This window comes from Chrysoperla carnea, chromosome 5, assembly GCF_905475395.1.
Source record: "Chrysoperla carnea chromosome 5, inChrCarn1.1, whole genome shotgun sequence".
NCBI classification, from domain to species: Eukaryota; Metazoa; Arthropoda; class Insecta; order Neuroptera; family Chrysopidae; genus Chrysoperla; species Chrysoperla carnea.
Genome location: NC_058341.1, coordinates 53,152,355 through 53,169,128, shown reverse-complemented (window position 1 = coordinate 53,169,128; position 16,774 = coordinate 53,152,355). Strand labels below are relative to the sequence as shown.

General features: G+C 29.4%; 1 protein-coding gene across 1 annotated transcript; it reads right to left on the bottom strand.

The window, feature by feature from the left end:
- Nucleotides 1-1,508: 1,508 nt before the first annotated feature.
- Nucleotides 1,509-5,322, bottom strand: LOC123301225 (MYG1 protein-like). Its single transcript, XM_044883959.1, has 4 exons — nt 5,259-5,322; nt 4,814-5,110; nt 2,893-3,447; nt 1,509-1,761 (listed from the first exon to the last, which is right to left on the bottom strand). The coding sequence occupies exons 2-4, from the start codon at nt 5,098-5,100 to the stop codon at nt 1,509-1,511; spliced, it is 1,095 nt and encodes a 364-aa protein (XP_044739894.1). The 5' UTR covers nt 5,101-5,110; nt 5,259-5,322.
- Nucleotides 5,323-16,774: the final 11,452 nt, after the last annotated feature.

Here is a 16,774-nt window from a genome sequence, read left to right as displayed (position 1 = left end):
TTGGACTATATGCACGGCAAGAGAGAGTATAGACGCTTCTCGTCAAATAATATGTTGTTTTTAACTCTAAGGTACCACTCAACTATTTCTCATACAATATATAGTGTTCGAAGTATTGTATAGCCCTCTCCCTTTAACCAACAATACTCTGACTGTAGTCGTTTCTGTTCAACAATAAAATTGATTAACTTTTCGTTATTATATCTCAACAATGAAACGATTAGTTTTTTTTCTAGAATTAAAATACTTATTAAAAATACAACCTACCTCAAATTTTTATGGTAATTGTATTATAACATCCTTAATAAGAATAAAGCGAGACAACAACCTTAATACGGTTGATAATAAAATATATCTCAAATGTCGTTCGATGTCTTATCAGATTGTTACGACAAAATATATTTAATATGACTGATTATACAGTATTATCAACTCATACTTGCGATTCATGGAACGATATCAACTGCCATAAATACAGTGTTGCATTTACGACCCATATTTAGGGACATTTTCTTATAACAATATTGTCGGCCTGGTTTATTAGAAGTCGGTGGGACGTTGATGGGGATTTGCGTGATGATAGAAACACAGTAAATATTCCAAATTTGATTGATAAAATATTGTGTCTGTCTTTTAAATCTACTGACGTTTTTGTTTTTTGTCTTCACGTGAATACTCCTTTAAATTCATTTTATTTAGAAAGTAATGAATCGTTGAGTAGTTTTAGCGTACAATTGAAGATCTTTTTAGATTTTGAACGATTTATTGTTTTTTAAATTGACTGAAACGAATTAATAGTATTGCATTTTTTTTGTAAGTTATGAAATAAAACTTAATATATATATATAAATTTTAATGTTTTTATTTTTACGAACTGTTCCTTTCCTAAGATTCCTTGTTTTTTTAAAAGGGGTGAGACAACTCGATTTTTTTTCCCTTTAAAAGTCTGCAGCAATAAATTTGACATTAGATGATTGATTGTATATCGCACATAAAGTCAGTCATCTTTCAAAATCCATGCACTCGTAGAAGAAGCAAGATATATTTTGCAGTTAGGAAGTGACTTCGAGCTCGTAAACCAGTACAATTCGCCCATAAGTTTATAGAAATTAAACCGTAAAAAACATTTTCGAACTTCGAAGGAAGATTTTTCTTTGAGGAATTATAAGTGCCACAAATGTGGTACAGAAATTAAAGTTTTCGTTTTCAATTGTTTTTCATTTAAAAAAATAGATAGCGTTGTTATATTCTTTGGATACAAATTCGAGAACTAAAATATTGATTATCTTACAGACTGCCACTAAACAGTGAGTTGAAATTTTTGATTATGATTATTTAAATTGGCAAAGTCTAGATGCCTCTTCTTTTGCCTTATTTTACAAAATTAATTTGCATATTAATATTACGAATTTTGGAAATCAGAGAGCTCTAATAATGTTAAGATAGTATCAGGAAACAAAGTTAACTACTATTTAAAAAAAATGTATTTATTAAAAATTTATCAGACATTAATTGGACAAATTTAATTTTTTTAAATGTTCTCTATTATCATTTAATTTTTTACTTTTAAACTTGTTCTGTTGTTGCTGTTTCATTTTCTTATGATAATTTAAACTTCTTTTAGCCATTTCCAACACGCCATCCCGGTATAAATTTCCCCCAATGAATCCATCAGCATGGACAAATGTGCAATGAAGAATTCCAGATTTTTTACTGAGTTCTTCATGTCTAAAACCTTTCCAATCATCGCGAAGGAGAACTCTACGAAAGAAAATTTAATTTAATTTGTTTCGTTAAATTATAAATATGGTGTCTCAAAGAGCAAGGATCCATTTTAAAATAGAATAACTTTCTACAAATAATTAATTTTAATATTTTGATTTTTAGGTCGCTCAAAATAACTGAAAAAAGTGATTTCATGGACTTATCCAAAGACAAAAAAAAAAATGAAATAAAAAAAAGTAAGGTTTCGGAATTTAGTTTAAGACCCTGCTAACGCGTAGTCTCAGAAGTGCTGGAGTTGCGATCATTAACGCTGTATATACGTAAAAGAAACTATTTTTGGCCAATATCTCAGAAACCATCAACTTTATGAAAAAAAGTTTAAAACATTTTTTGTTTAAAACTTTTTTTTGTTTAAAAATATAGAATCAAAAATTGTGATATCTTCAGCCATTTCCCCCAAAATCGGGGAAAACGGCCAAATATATATATTTACAAGCCAATTAGCTAGGTAATTAAAAATACCTTGAAACTAAATGATTTTATAAAAAAAATTTTCGAAAAGTTGTTGGAAATATTTTTTTCTAAAAATAAAAATTGAGTGAACAAATACGTTATCTTTAGTTGTTTTCAACGATCAATTTTATATAAATCTTTGGTAATTAATAATTATCGAATTATTATCCTCGAATTATGTGTAAAAAGTCCTGAATTTTGTTACAAGGGGGTTTTTGAGGTTGCTGATTGCGAATATAATGATAAAAAAGGTCCAGAGCGCACTTGGAGCTCGATAAGTCCTGGTATCGACGTCGTCTATATAGGAATTACTACTCGATCTTTGGTCGGTGTAAAATTTAGACACCTTCATTTAGTTATGTACATCATAGAATGTCGTAAAGCATTAGTACCTATAGGCTTCCTATACCTATATAACTTTCCTTTTTTTAGAATTTTTTTTTGCCTTTGTATAAGTTCACGCAAAAACATTATTTTGAGCGGACCATTTAGATTCTTCAGTTTTAATATGTTTTTATCCGGCCGAAAAGAAAAGCTCATGTAAAAATAATTTTAAACTAATTTAGCACCAAAAAAATCCTCAGGTTTACGCTCTAAAAAACTGAAATAAGATTTCTAACTTTTGAGCCACTTTGACAAAAGAAATTTAATTACCTGCAATTCCTACCATCCGGTACACCTTGTACTCGCCATTCACCCGTGCAATCTTGGAAGATAGCAAATTTAATTTTTCCTATAATTCTCAATTCCTTTTCTAAAGTACGTAAATGTTCTTTCCATGGACATCTGTTTGCTAATTCGATAATTTCGCCAGTTTTGTGAACATCGAATCGTTTTTCGATTGATTCTTTAACCAAATGTCGAGCAGGTAACCAAACATTTGCTCTATATAAAACAGCTTCTTCAAATTCCTTCCCGACCAGTTCCATAGCTTTGTAAAACAATTCTTGTATATTCACAGCCGTAGATGAATTCCAATATGGATTTAATTTATCTACTCTGTTAGAGACATTAGTATGAATTCGAAATACTGTTCCTGCTTTACATTGTTTTATTCCATTATCGATACCATCAAGTTCTTCTACAATATCTTCGTACACATGTAAATATACTAATTTGAAATCACCTTTGGTTAATTTTGAATTACTTAAAATTTGTGAGATAATTTCTTTACCAAAGTGTGCATAAATTAAACCAGCGGAACTCAGCCTAAAAACCAAAATTGAATAAATTTTGAGATTATCTTACAGTTTTACCTTTTTATTAAAAAACTTATTAAAAATGAAATTAATTTCAGTTTTCGAAATATCTAATTCAAAAACAAAATTAAACGACAAAAACTTTAATAAATTTAAAATTGATAAACTCTGGTCTTATATTTTGGATTTTGAAATCGAAACTTTCACTAATAGAAAATTTGATAGATTTCTAATCGAAATAACTAGAAAATTAATCACAAGTGAAATTAAAAACTCGCACTTGAAACATATCTAAGAACACTCTCCATTAAATTATCTTTTTCCGTAAATCCTTTTCCATTACCGATTTTGAAGATCATCGCCAATCTTTAGTTTTTTCGAGCACGGAACCTTAAACTGGCACTTGAAAGACATCTAGGAACACTTTCAATTAAATTACCTTTCAAACGAAACAAAGAAAACCAAAATCGGTTCATCGGTTTAAGCGCTAGACAGACAGACAGACACACACACATAGCGGTTTTTTTAGTTCAGGAGTTAAAAATGAGACGGATAAATTTGGTTATTTAGATTTAAGAATGTACGAGCGCCAAGGCAATTTTAGATAACAGGCTTGATTTTTTTTTTATATGAAGTAGGATTAAGTCTAAATCGATGCTGAAAATTTTATTGGGGGTTGTCCGATTATTTAAATAAATAAATGACTTCAAAAGTAGGCATATTTAACATTGGTCTTATGGGAAAACGGTAGATGGAAGATATGTTTTCATAGATTTTTCCAAAACTAGTCGATGGAAATTAAAAAAAAAACTATTTAAAAAAAAGAAAAGTAAACCTTAATAAATTATTGAAAACAAAAAAAATACGTTGTATCTGACTAATTAAGGATGTATGAGCACGGTAGTGGGGACACAATAAAAAAAATCCATATGTTAAATTTTGAGGGTGAATTATGTCATAACTTGTCAATATAAGGCGAAAAGTAAGAATAAAATTTTTCGTTATCTGGAGTAATTTTCAAAATTATCTAGCTTTCAATATTTCGAAAACCATCAAGGCAGATTTCGAAAAATGTATTCTTATTTTTCGTCTACATTCATGAAGTTGAAATCATCATCAAAGTTGAAAATAAGGTACAAATAATTTCAACCACAAGTCTAAACTTGCCTTGGCGCTCGTACTACCTTAATTCTATTAATCTCTTATTCTTTCTGATTCGAAACTTTGAATAGGAGTTAATCGAAATGAATACGAATTGAAAATTATTTTTCTAATTCATTCCTTTTCACTCCGGTACAAAATTTCGAAATGGTTTCAGTAGAATTGAAACAGAAACTAGATTTTTAAAATGAATTATGAATCTTATACCTACTTACTTTATAATTTTTTTATTAGGATATTCTGGGCGAATTGAACATAGAGTATGCGTAAAATCTCGATGATGGTGGTCATATCTGTGCCGTTTTGGATCGTAAATATCGCCAACATCAACAAGAATCGTACACTTATCTAAAACGTTAGGGTCACGAGTCCGAATAATTTTTGCATTTTTTAGTTGTGGTATTTTTTGTAGTAAGTAGCAGGCTAACGCCTCATCAGCGTGAAATACACCGTCATGGGTTCCTATTGTAATTGGTTCCTTAAATGTAAACCCGGATTGCATTGTTGACAAACTGAAATGTTAAAATTTTTTGTTATAAGAAAATTTGTATTGTTATTAGTAGGTAATCTAAATTTATACTTTCTAATTTAGGCGAAGAAACTTTTATGATTTGGTACAGATATTATAAAATTATAATTATTTCAGACTTGTGGACTTACCTGCAGTTAAATTGATACTGAAAAGAATTCTAGAACTAATTAAATAAAACAAGTGAAAACAAACAATTGACTGAGTTAATTGTTGAAATACCATGCATAGTCAGTGTTGATTTCTTTATCACATAACACATACAAAAATGTATAGACAGTGTTGATGCGCAATCGTTTGTTTTTTTGACGTCACGTAAATAACAAAAGATATTCACTTTTAAATAGACACACACACAACTGATATTCCTATATTAATACATACTATAAAATTTGCACCTAATTAACGCCCTCGTGGGTAAACAGTGATGTTTACAAAAAAATGTTTCAAACAAAGGTTTTTTATTTTTTTATAAGGAACATTTTTTACATTTAAACTTTTGTTCTATCTCTAACGGTTTACAAGATGGGTCCTACGGACCCAAGACCCAATTGACCTATAATGCTCATTTACGAACTTGACCTCACTTTTTACGTCCTGAGTACGCTGTAAAAATTTCAACTCGATATCTTTTTTCGTTTTTGAGTTATCGTGTCCACAGACGGACGGACGGACGGACGGACGGACAACCGGAAATGGACTAATTAGGTGATTTTATGAACAGCTATAACAAAATTTTTTTCCTAGCATCATTATTTTTAAGCGTTACAAACTTGGGACTAAACTTAATATACTATGTATATTTCATATATGCATGGTATAACAACAAATCAAACAAATGCAAAGTACAAGCATAAGTCAGAGACTCATATTAAACACATAGACCAACAATAATAAGTCGTCAAGCATGTTCCTTGTCTATTCTAAAATTTCCCTAGAAAGAAAGTCGACTTCTTTTTTGGCTACAACCTGCAGATCTCTTTGTTTCTGTTTTAAGTATTGGAAAATTCACTAATGACTTCAAGCAATATGGGAGTCATAATACGGTAGTTTTAAATCTTAATAAAAAATAACAGTGATTCATGAAATGACTATAATTAAATAATTAATAAAATTAATAAATTCGACCAGTATTGTTGTAAATTACTAAAGTTTCGTAATATCCATCTATTTATTGAACGTCTGCAGAAACTCAGTTTAAGCCTCTTGTCGTAGTTCTATTTTAAGGCACCGATTTTCGCATATCAAAATAATGTTCATGGGTGTCACAAAAAGGGGCAGGTAAGAAGAGCTGCCCCTACCTAGAGATTCACAAAAATGGTTCAAAGCACTCACTTGCTTTAAAAAAGTAAAATACTACTTACTCCAAAATTTCAGTTATCGGATGGGTTTAGTATGAAATTATGAAATTAGAATCAATGAAGCTACCTACAAATTTTAAACTCATCATCTTTTAAAGTTTTTGAGAAAAAGACATCTAAATTTTTGCCCCAATTTTAGCAATTACGGAAAAACAAAACAGTTTTTTTCATATGAAACAATGTTGCGGTTTACTTTTTTATTTGAAACAAGTTTTCCATTTACTCTTTTGTTCTTCCTCTTGCAGTTTACAAGACCCAATGGACCAATGTTTCCCATTTACGAACTCAAACTCACTTTTTGGATCAGGAGCATGATATAAAAAAATTTTAGCTCGATATCTCTTTTCGTTTTTGAGTTATTGTGTTAACGGACAGGCAAACAGAAATGGACTAATTAGGTTAATTTTTTGAATACCTATATGCAAATTTTGTTTGTAGCATCAATATTTCTAAGTGTTACAAACTTGGGATTATACTTAATATACTCTGATATATTTGATATATAGGGTATACAAATTAAATAAAATCATTTTTAACAAAAAGTTTTTAGAAAAAGGGCACCCATTCGATAAAAGGGAAAAAAAGGAATAGTAAAAAAAGAATTTTAAGGTAAGGACCTCCACACGAAAACACAAAAAATTTCACGATTCTCACCACCATAAATCCGAATTCCAGTGTTTGTAACGCCACAAAATTTAACTCTAGATCCACGCCTGTTTTCAATCTTATTTTAAAATTAAAATATATTTTCGCTTTTCCATTCTCCATAAAGCAACTTTTCCCCTTCTTTGCCATCGGCTGGCGACACCCTTGATGATTTTCCCAATATTATCCATGCCAATAGGTAATACTAACTGTGGCATGGCCCTTCTTATAATATGTTATCAGTCTATATTTAATTTAATTCAAGTCTGTGACTTAAGTAATATTATTGATTAGATTAAAACTTCTCTATGAATCAGTAAAAGCCCATCAAATATTTTATAAAACATATGTGTATAAATAACTCATAATATTAAATATAGATAAGATGCATAATATTTTATATTCAAAAGCAGCGATTAAGAGAGAGACCAAATCATTCTCTTTCTCTTGTTAAAAAGTCGCACAGTCAATTTTTTTTTTAAGTAATTAGAAAACAAAAAGTTGAGTAATTGGCTTGCATTATTTTCCACTTCCTGGCTTTTAAAATTCCAATTTTCTGTTTAATTATTATGGTATTGAGATAAAAATGATCAATTTCAAAAATTGCAACTAATAATTACACAACGAAACTTAATAGAATTTTCCTTAGAACTTTCAAAGTGATTTTTAGAAATGTAGCATTAGTACGCGGTTGGTTTGGTGTTTACGTGGTATTCCTTTGTATTTCGAAAAAAAAAATTGATTGAAAATATAGCTTCTAGAAAAAAATTTGCGCAGTCTCGTAGTGTCTGTGTGTCTGCTTACCTGCCGAAAAAACTAGATCAATTGCACTCAGACTCGTGGTGACAATAAAAATTTGAAAAAAAATTCGTTAAAAAAAATTTAAAGAAAGAAAGTAACATAAAATCTGGCTTTTATGGTTAGCGTTTTAGTTACTTTCGACTTTCCAAAAAAAAAAACCAGAAAAGTGTCATTTTGTAATAATAAACAGTTCAAACGTTTGCTTTCAAGTATATGCAGGATATTTAAACAGTTAACTCAGTTATTTGTTCTCTTCACTTGTTATCGTTTAATTTAAAGAAATTATTTTAGATTAGAATAAAATGTTCTGTGATTTTACTATTTGTTTAATATTTTATCATAGAATCTCTGTACAGAACTAATCTTAATAAATGTTCCTGATTTAGTATTTTTGTATTTATAGCATAGTTTTTCGAGAGACAAACAAACAAAAATAATAAAAATAAAACGACTCAAATAATATAACAAATAAAAACATTAAACATGCCTTCACGGATATGACTCACGGCTCAGATCAATAGCCATGTAAGTGATTATTTTTATCTTTAAAAAGTTGCGTAGGCTTTCATTCTTTTAATCCCTATATATTATAAATATGAAAGTAAGGATGTTTGTTTGTTTGTTTGTTGTAACGCTTTCACGAAAAAACTAGCGAATGGTTTTTAATGAAACTGTACAGCAATATAGCTCATACATCAGAATAACACATGAGCTATAAATTATGAAGATATAGATACTAACAACAACAAAAATTTAATCTGACATTTACTATTTTAAATTTTTACAGAAATCTAAAATTTATGGTTCAAAATAATGTTCACAGATGGAGCAGAATGATCATCATTTTGAACCATAAATTAAAGATGTCTGTAAAAATTTAAAACAGTAAATATAGAATTAACGGCCACCTTTTCTGATATACTTAATCAATTATGACTATTTTACAATTTAAAAAATTGAAAACAGTGCATATCTTTTAGCTGCGTAAAACGATCCCTTCAAGTGTTATGGAAGGAGGATAAGTGAGATCAAGAGAGGTGGAGGCTATAAAGTGGTGTGTTTGACTTTTAAGCCCAGTGAAGCGGGCGGGTATCAAGCTAGTCTGTATAAAAAACGGCTCTGTTGAATATTAGATAAGTAGTTTCGATATACAGAATTTTAGGTAATATCTCTAAAACTACTCACCAAATCGTTAAATGAATTCAATTTTTGTATTTTTTGGGTCATAATTATCCTATACCAAATTTCATCATATTCTGAAATTGTTTATCATGTGAAAAAAAATCGAACCAAATTGTTTCGATTTTTTTAAAGCGATATGTTTAAGAAAATTGTAAAAATTGGGTCTATTTTCATCGTAAAATTTTCATCTTCTAGAGTGATTTTGTCCTAAAAAACAAAACAAAAATTCGGACCTGCTGGATGAATACGAGAAATTTCTGAGATATCGACTAAAATCGTATCCCCGGTAATTTGAATCGTATATTTGACCCTAATTTTGAACCGAAATTAAAAAATCAGGTTCATTTATTGATTGGATGTGTGGTTTTCCAGATATCGCTTAAAATCTTGTGCGAAAATATTTTATTTCGGATAAATTTTGCAGATATTACGAAAAATGCTCATCTATTCATCAAATAAGCTGGATTTCAATGTTTTTGGGGTCCAAATTTGGGGTCCCAAAATAATCATGTGACACGAGAAACTGATTGATTTTGAGATTGAACGGCAAGTTTTTAATCCTATACATACAAAGTTTCATTATATTAAAGATCCAATTTTTTGTTTGATTTTCTCTATCTTTTCAATGGGGTTAAGCAAATTGCAAAAAATCAAAAAATTTTTTTTGCCTCCAATTTGGATAAAAACCTTCTTTAAGAGTAATTTTTACCAAAAATTAGAAACCTGACATTCAACGGCATTATAAACCAGATTTTCGTGTTGTTTTCCAGTAACCAATATTTCCAGTGTCAGTAAGCAACGAAATAAACTAAGTTTCTTTTCAAGGCGAGTATAATAACTTCTTTATCTGGAAGTTAATAATTCGTTATGTACATACATTTATACAGTGTGTCCAATTAAATTGGTACCATATGGAAAACTTCTTTATTACTCGTTATATGAAAAAAAGTTATTCTTGATAAATGTCCTGTATGGCTTAGAACACAATATGAAATAATCAGATATCAACTTTTTGTGTTCGTAAACGAAGTTTGTCGAAAAAAATCAATTTTGCCTAAGAGTAAAATACCTTTATTATTGAGAAGAAATTGATTTTAATTGAAAACTGTGGTCAGATTATCCATATAACCTGATCAAACAGATGTTATTATTTTACAAACTCTTCTCTCTCTCAATTTGTCTACACGCCGATCTGCAGATATAAATAAACAATGCTAATACAGAGAAGAGTTAGTAAAATAAGAAAATCTATGTCATGATAGATTGATGATATTGAATATCTGATATCGATCTCGAATGTAAAAAATTGACATCTGAATATTTCAAATTGAGTTTTAGGCCATGCAGGACTTTTATACCATGTATACGAAATATACCAAAGTATACTAATTTTAGTCCCAAGTTTGTAACGCTTAAAAATATTGATGCTAAGAACAAAATTTTGGTAAGATGTTCATAAAATCACCTAATTTGTCCATTTCCGGTTGTCTGTCTGTCTGTCGTCCGTCTGTCGTCTATCGTCTGTCCGTCTGTCATCACGATTACTCAAAAACGAAAAGAGATATCAAACTGAAATTTATAGCGTGCTTAAGACGTAAAAAGTGAGGTCCAGTTCGTAAATGAGCAACATAGGTCAATTGGGTCTTGGGTCCGTAGCACCCATTTTGTAAACCGTTAGAGATATCTCAAAAGTTTAAATGTAAGAAATATTTCCTTTAAAAAAATAAACAACTTTTATTTGAAACATTTTTTCGTAAATACCACTGTTTACTCGTGAGAGCGCAAATTGTATGGTATGTATTATATGGGTATATTAGTTATGTATCTGTGACATGTATGTATGTGTAATGTGACAGAGTTATCAACACTGTCTATACAAGGTATTTTAACAATTAACTCAGTCAATTGTTTGTTTTCACTTGTTTATCAATAATATCTTTTTTTCATAAACAAATATTAAAAAAGTTTTCCATATGGTGCCGACTTAATTGGACATACTGTATATGTAACGTAAACTTGAGTGCAATAAAATTAAACCAACCCAACATAGTCTAAACATGTATATAATAATATTACCTATAGACGTTCACTTAGACTGTGATTAGTTAGTACAGCTCATACACTGATTCATATGAATAAAATAAGGGATATAGTATTTATTCGTAATTGTTGTGTATGAAAATCTATAGATGACTACAGAAAAATTCGATAAAATTTCTTTTTGCCAAGAAAAATTTAATAAAATATGAAGTAAATAAATAATTATTCTATTACTACTTCAGACTACAGAGAAATTTTTTCTGCATTAAATTACAGGAGTTATTTTATTATTTAAATAGTTTCAATATCACGTACTGAATGTAAATGCACAAAATCCTTACAAAAATAGGCGGGAAAAGTACCTCTATTTTAAGGAAAACTGTTTTAGGCTATATATTCATAACCGTTCACTTTAGATCAAAACTGGTAATTATCTTCCTCTTTTGTAAATAATTTTTTTTTTGAATCACTAACCGTTTATGACTTATACGACTATGACGATTTACTTCTTGACTATTTGACCGATATGTCTTCTAATATTTGTTTAGGAAATTTGTAGATTTAAAAGTTAAGTTATTATCATTTTCTTGTTTAAACAAATATTAGAAGACATATCGGTCAAATAGTCAATACGTAAATCGTCATAGTTGAATAAGTCATAAACAGTTAGTGTTAGAAAAAAAATTGCTGTACAAAAAAAGGAGGTAATTGAATTATGTACAATAAAGATTATTACCAAGTGAACGGTTATGGAGATGTAGCCTTAACGGTTTTCCTGCATTTACATTCAGTACGTGATACTGAACCTATTTAAATAATAAAATAACTCCTGTAATTTAGTGCAATATGCACAAGAGTAACTAGCTTCTTTATAACCTGTAGTATATATTTTCTAATTTTGTGCTATAGTAAAATATTATTAATAAATTTAGTGCAATTATTATATAATTTCATACATAAACCAATTACCTAAGTGCAATTGTTATTATATCCTGTATATATGAAATATATATCAGGATATTCTAATTTTAGTCCCAAGTTTGTAACGCTTGGAAATATTGATGCTACGAACAAAATTTTGGTATAGTCCGGCCTTCATCTCGATAACTCAAAAACGAAAAAATATATCATGCTGTAATTTTTATAGCATGCTCAGGACGTAAAAATTGAGTTTGTGTTCGTAAATCAGCAACATAGGTTAATTTGATTTTGGGTCCATAGGGTCCATCTTGTAAACCTGTAGATATAGGACAAAAGTTTAAAAAAAAAATTTTTATTATGAAAAAATAAACAAGTTTTGTTTGAAACAGTTTTTCGTAAATATCATTGTTTTCCCGTGGGTCAGCAAAGTAAGACAAAATTTTGGTGCTCTTTTTCTCGAAAACTTTAAAAGATATAGAGTTGAAAATTTTTAGGTAGCTTCACCCAGCCTTGTGAAATATTTTTAAAATATAAAAAAAAATTTCTAGAAAAATTTTTAAAACAAAAACAAATTGAGGTCGAAAGGCCGCCATAAATGAGTTTGCGTTATACACTTTTCTAATTTATTAAAAATAATACCAGCACTGATATTTAACATTGTATATACAGGGTATTTAAACAATCAGTCAGTCAATTGTTTATTTTCACTTTTTTTTTAAACTTAGTTTAAAGTTCGTAACGCCAAAAAAAATACTGTTTTTAAACTTAATTTAAAGTTCGTAACGCCAAAAAAATACTGGTGGTAAAAACAAAATATAATAGTTAATGAATAAAAAATCATTTCTATGTATAATCATATCAAATCTATAGTTGATGTATTTAATAATTAATATTCATTTAATATGAGATCAATGAAAAACAAATATAATATTTATAAGTATCTATATAAAGCGTATGTAAAAAAAAATTTTAATGAAAGATTCTTTTAAGTTACTTGAAGAGTTCAAGAACAGCTTACGATGATATACAGGAGATTATTAGTTCAATTTTTATGGTAACTGTTGCGAAAAAGGAACTTTAGTAGCTCTACTGAAGGCTGGAAACAAGGGAGGAATTAGAAAATTTTAAGGGTGATGCGAAATTTCATTTTGGCGCCCCAATTTTAATTTACATACAATAAATAACTTAATTATAATTAAGCTTTATGTAGAAAATATTTACAAAATTAAACAGTTTAGTAATTCATTGGTGTCTTGGTGTCCAGGCATATAATTTCCGATAGAAACAAAGGATTCCTTTTATTCAGAAAATATTAAATTGAAAAATTTGTTGCGTTTGGGCGCCTCTAACAAAAAAAGACTATTATTTTGAAATTTGAGCCGATATTTTGAGACCTATAAATTGTATCGAATTATAATTAACGGCATTTGTTAGACATATAATTTGATTAAAAGCTTTCGTGATTTTAAACAAACATCAGCCTTCCAGCATTTCCACGTTAAAAATACGAAAATGCAGTCTTGGAGCTATTAAGTATTTTATCAATTGATAAAGTAATATTCCATAAACCACTTGGTCTGGTCAAGAAGGAGTGGATATCAGGTTCAAAAGATACGCTGAGCTACATCAGGGGAGGGCGGAAATGAAGTCAAGCTAAGCAAATTTTTTGATATTGTTTCTTTTTAGCACAATCAATATAATTTTCAGTTTAAGTTGTGGTATATGGATATTTAATTTCAAACATTGGGTACTTTTACATTTTATGAAAGCAAAAGCAATAATTTTTCAATACCATATTGCATGTGTTTCAAAAAATACAAAATGTCAGGGGGGGGGATCATAGAAAAGACTACGATGGGTTACATGGAGGGAGGAAGTATTTCCAAAGAGGCTAGAATTGAGTATTTGATGCAATAACTTTTCTCATTTTACAATGTATGTATTTTTAATCTCCGGCATCGACGCAACGAAGGGTGTTATAAGTCTGACCGCTAAATGTGTTTGTTTGTGGCACTCTAAAACTGGTGAAAGAATTTGAATGCAAGAGAAACTGCCTAGCTATGTATGTCGAGAAAATCCCTGATATATGATCTATATTATTGTAAAATTTCAATCAAATCCATTCAGTATTTTTGCGTGAACACGTATTATAAAGCGAAAGGAAGGAATATAGATGGAACATTTTTTAAAATTTATACTAAAAGCACCCCCAATATAATAATAATCATTCGTAAAGTACAAGTTTTTGTGTGTTTAAATAAAAGTAATTCATGTACGAGTATTACTCAATACGTAATGCTGTTCAAGTCTGGGGTGGTATACATATATGTTGTACTCGTATGTAGGAATGTATGTCAACCATATTAAATATTATCTAGTGTTTTTTATTGAATCAGCAATATTTTATTAGTTTTTTCCAATATAGAAAAAAAAAAAATTGAAGGAATACAAAAAAATAAAATTGAATAAAGTTTATCTATCTTCACGATTTGTCATTATTTATTGACATAATAGTTAGTGTATTTGGTTACATATGGGTTTGTTTTAATTAAAAATATTAGACAAAATTATTTTAACTTTGAAAGTTGTATCCGTGATTATAACAATTCCTTGTCATATATGACATTGATATCCTGTGATATTTGGTTTATCTAAAAAAATTTGAAACGTTTGAGGATTAGTTTTTGAGGCAATACTTCTTTAGTTTTGGCCAGCTAGAAAATGGGGAGTAAAATGTCCTATGACCTAGCTAACTTGAACTAATGCATACATACCATTCTCTCCATCATATTCATAATTTTAAACCAATTTCAAATTTTATTTAAAGAATTTTCTGCAAATAAAATTTAGCAAAACGAAAAATAATGCTGGAGACTATGTCAGGCCTTCGATTTTGTATTCAGACATTCAGGGCCCGATCTAGATACTCCGGGCAAAAATAATGTTCGCCACCCTTTATTAATAAGGGCTAAATTATTTTAAATTTAAAAAAATAAATTTTCTTGTCTGTTATGATGAAAAACTATTTGAAATGACATAAAATATTCATCAATCGTTCTATAATGATATAGAACCATTAAAATTTTTGAATCCTTTTAAACGGTAATATATAGTTTTTCACTGAAACATACGAAACGATTAAAAGTGATTTCTTTTCGAAACATCTCGAAAGCTGTTTATTATGTGATATGTATGCATGTTTATAAACTGCGGCAGGTTTATGACACCCGGTATATCATATTTTAGGAATTACACTAAAATGTCGCATTGCAAGATTATTGGATACAACGGGATTTCCCAAAAAATATCACCAGTTAAGAAATATAAAATCTGAAGAATTTTTGTGTGTTCTCAATTTAAAATTTTCTCCTATTTTTCTTTTGGGTTGGTTATCTTATAAGTTTCTTAGATGACAGCATTAAAAAATTATACTATATATACAAGACATAACACTATTTTAAAATATGTTGGTCTGTCTAAGGATTTAAAGCTGCATTTTCTGAAACAAAAACCTTAGAAAAATCTTTTTTATTGGATTGTTAAGCATGGCAATTTTAATAAGATTTTCTCTCCATGAGAAATAACTGAGGATTGTAAATATGTGAACTGAGATTTTTGACTGTAAATTTGTGGTCAAAAGTGGTTTCGACTGATGTTTTTGGTCAAAACTAGTTCACCAATATCACCAAAAAGGAACCGTAATGAATAACTCGGTATTTAATAACTCTGGTCAAAACTATTTGATCATTACAACTCTGGTAAAAACAACTAGACTCAAAAACAATCCGATGCCAAAACAGCTCGATACAAAAACCACTCGCTTTAATCCTGTAATTATATTCACTCACTGATTCACGAGCTAGCCATGTCTTTAATGGGGTCGAATTAGCATGCGTTTGCGGGTTTTTGTAGACGTTTTAGTCATGCCTTTGGTCAACACGGGTTGGTCATGTCTTTAATGAGATCGAATTAGCACGGGTTTGCGGGTTTGTTGCCTTTTTGGTTAATTTTGTGATTGCGTTCATTCACTAATCAACGTGGGAGTCATTTTTGTGATAAGTTTTTTTTTGTATACCGAGTTGCTTTGACCGGAGTTGTTTTTGCATAGAAATGTTTTTGTGCCGAACCGGAGTTGTAATGGCCGAATTATTTTGGTTCGCAACTTCGCTAGAGAGTCAGTAAAATTCCCTTTTAATAGTTTGAAATGAAAATAAAACTATCTATTTGTTTGATATTGCGAAATGGTTTATTACAAAAGTTTGGTATTATAACTGATACAAAGAAAAAGAAACAACTTGACTTGCTTTATTGGATAAAAGTACTTTTGACTGATTTTGCAAGTTAACAGTAGTTTTGATCGGTTAAGAGTTTTGACTGTAACATATACACTTTTTTAAAGCTTTATCTGAAACCTCAGTGCATTTAAGATTAAAAGTACCTATGTTAAAATTAGTATAAAGGTAGTTTTTTGGAATCATTTACAAGTCAAAAATTTGTGAGGATGTAGTCCTTAGATAGTCCAACAACTCAGGCCAAGGACGATATTGAGAGAGTTACCCTTTTTAAGTACTGAGTTCAGAAAATTTTACATTGCTCTTCCAGCGGCGTTTCCAAACAAATTTGCGATTCCGTATTCCGTATGCTTTAAAATTTGAAATATCTTACTACAGACGCCACCTTGTTGAGTTTAATTATCA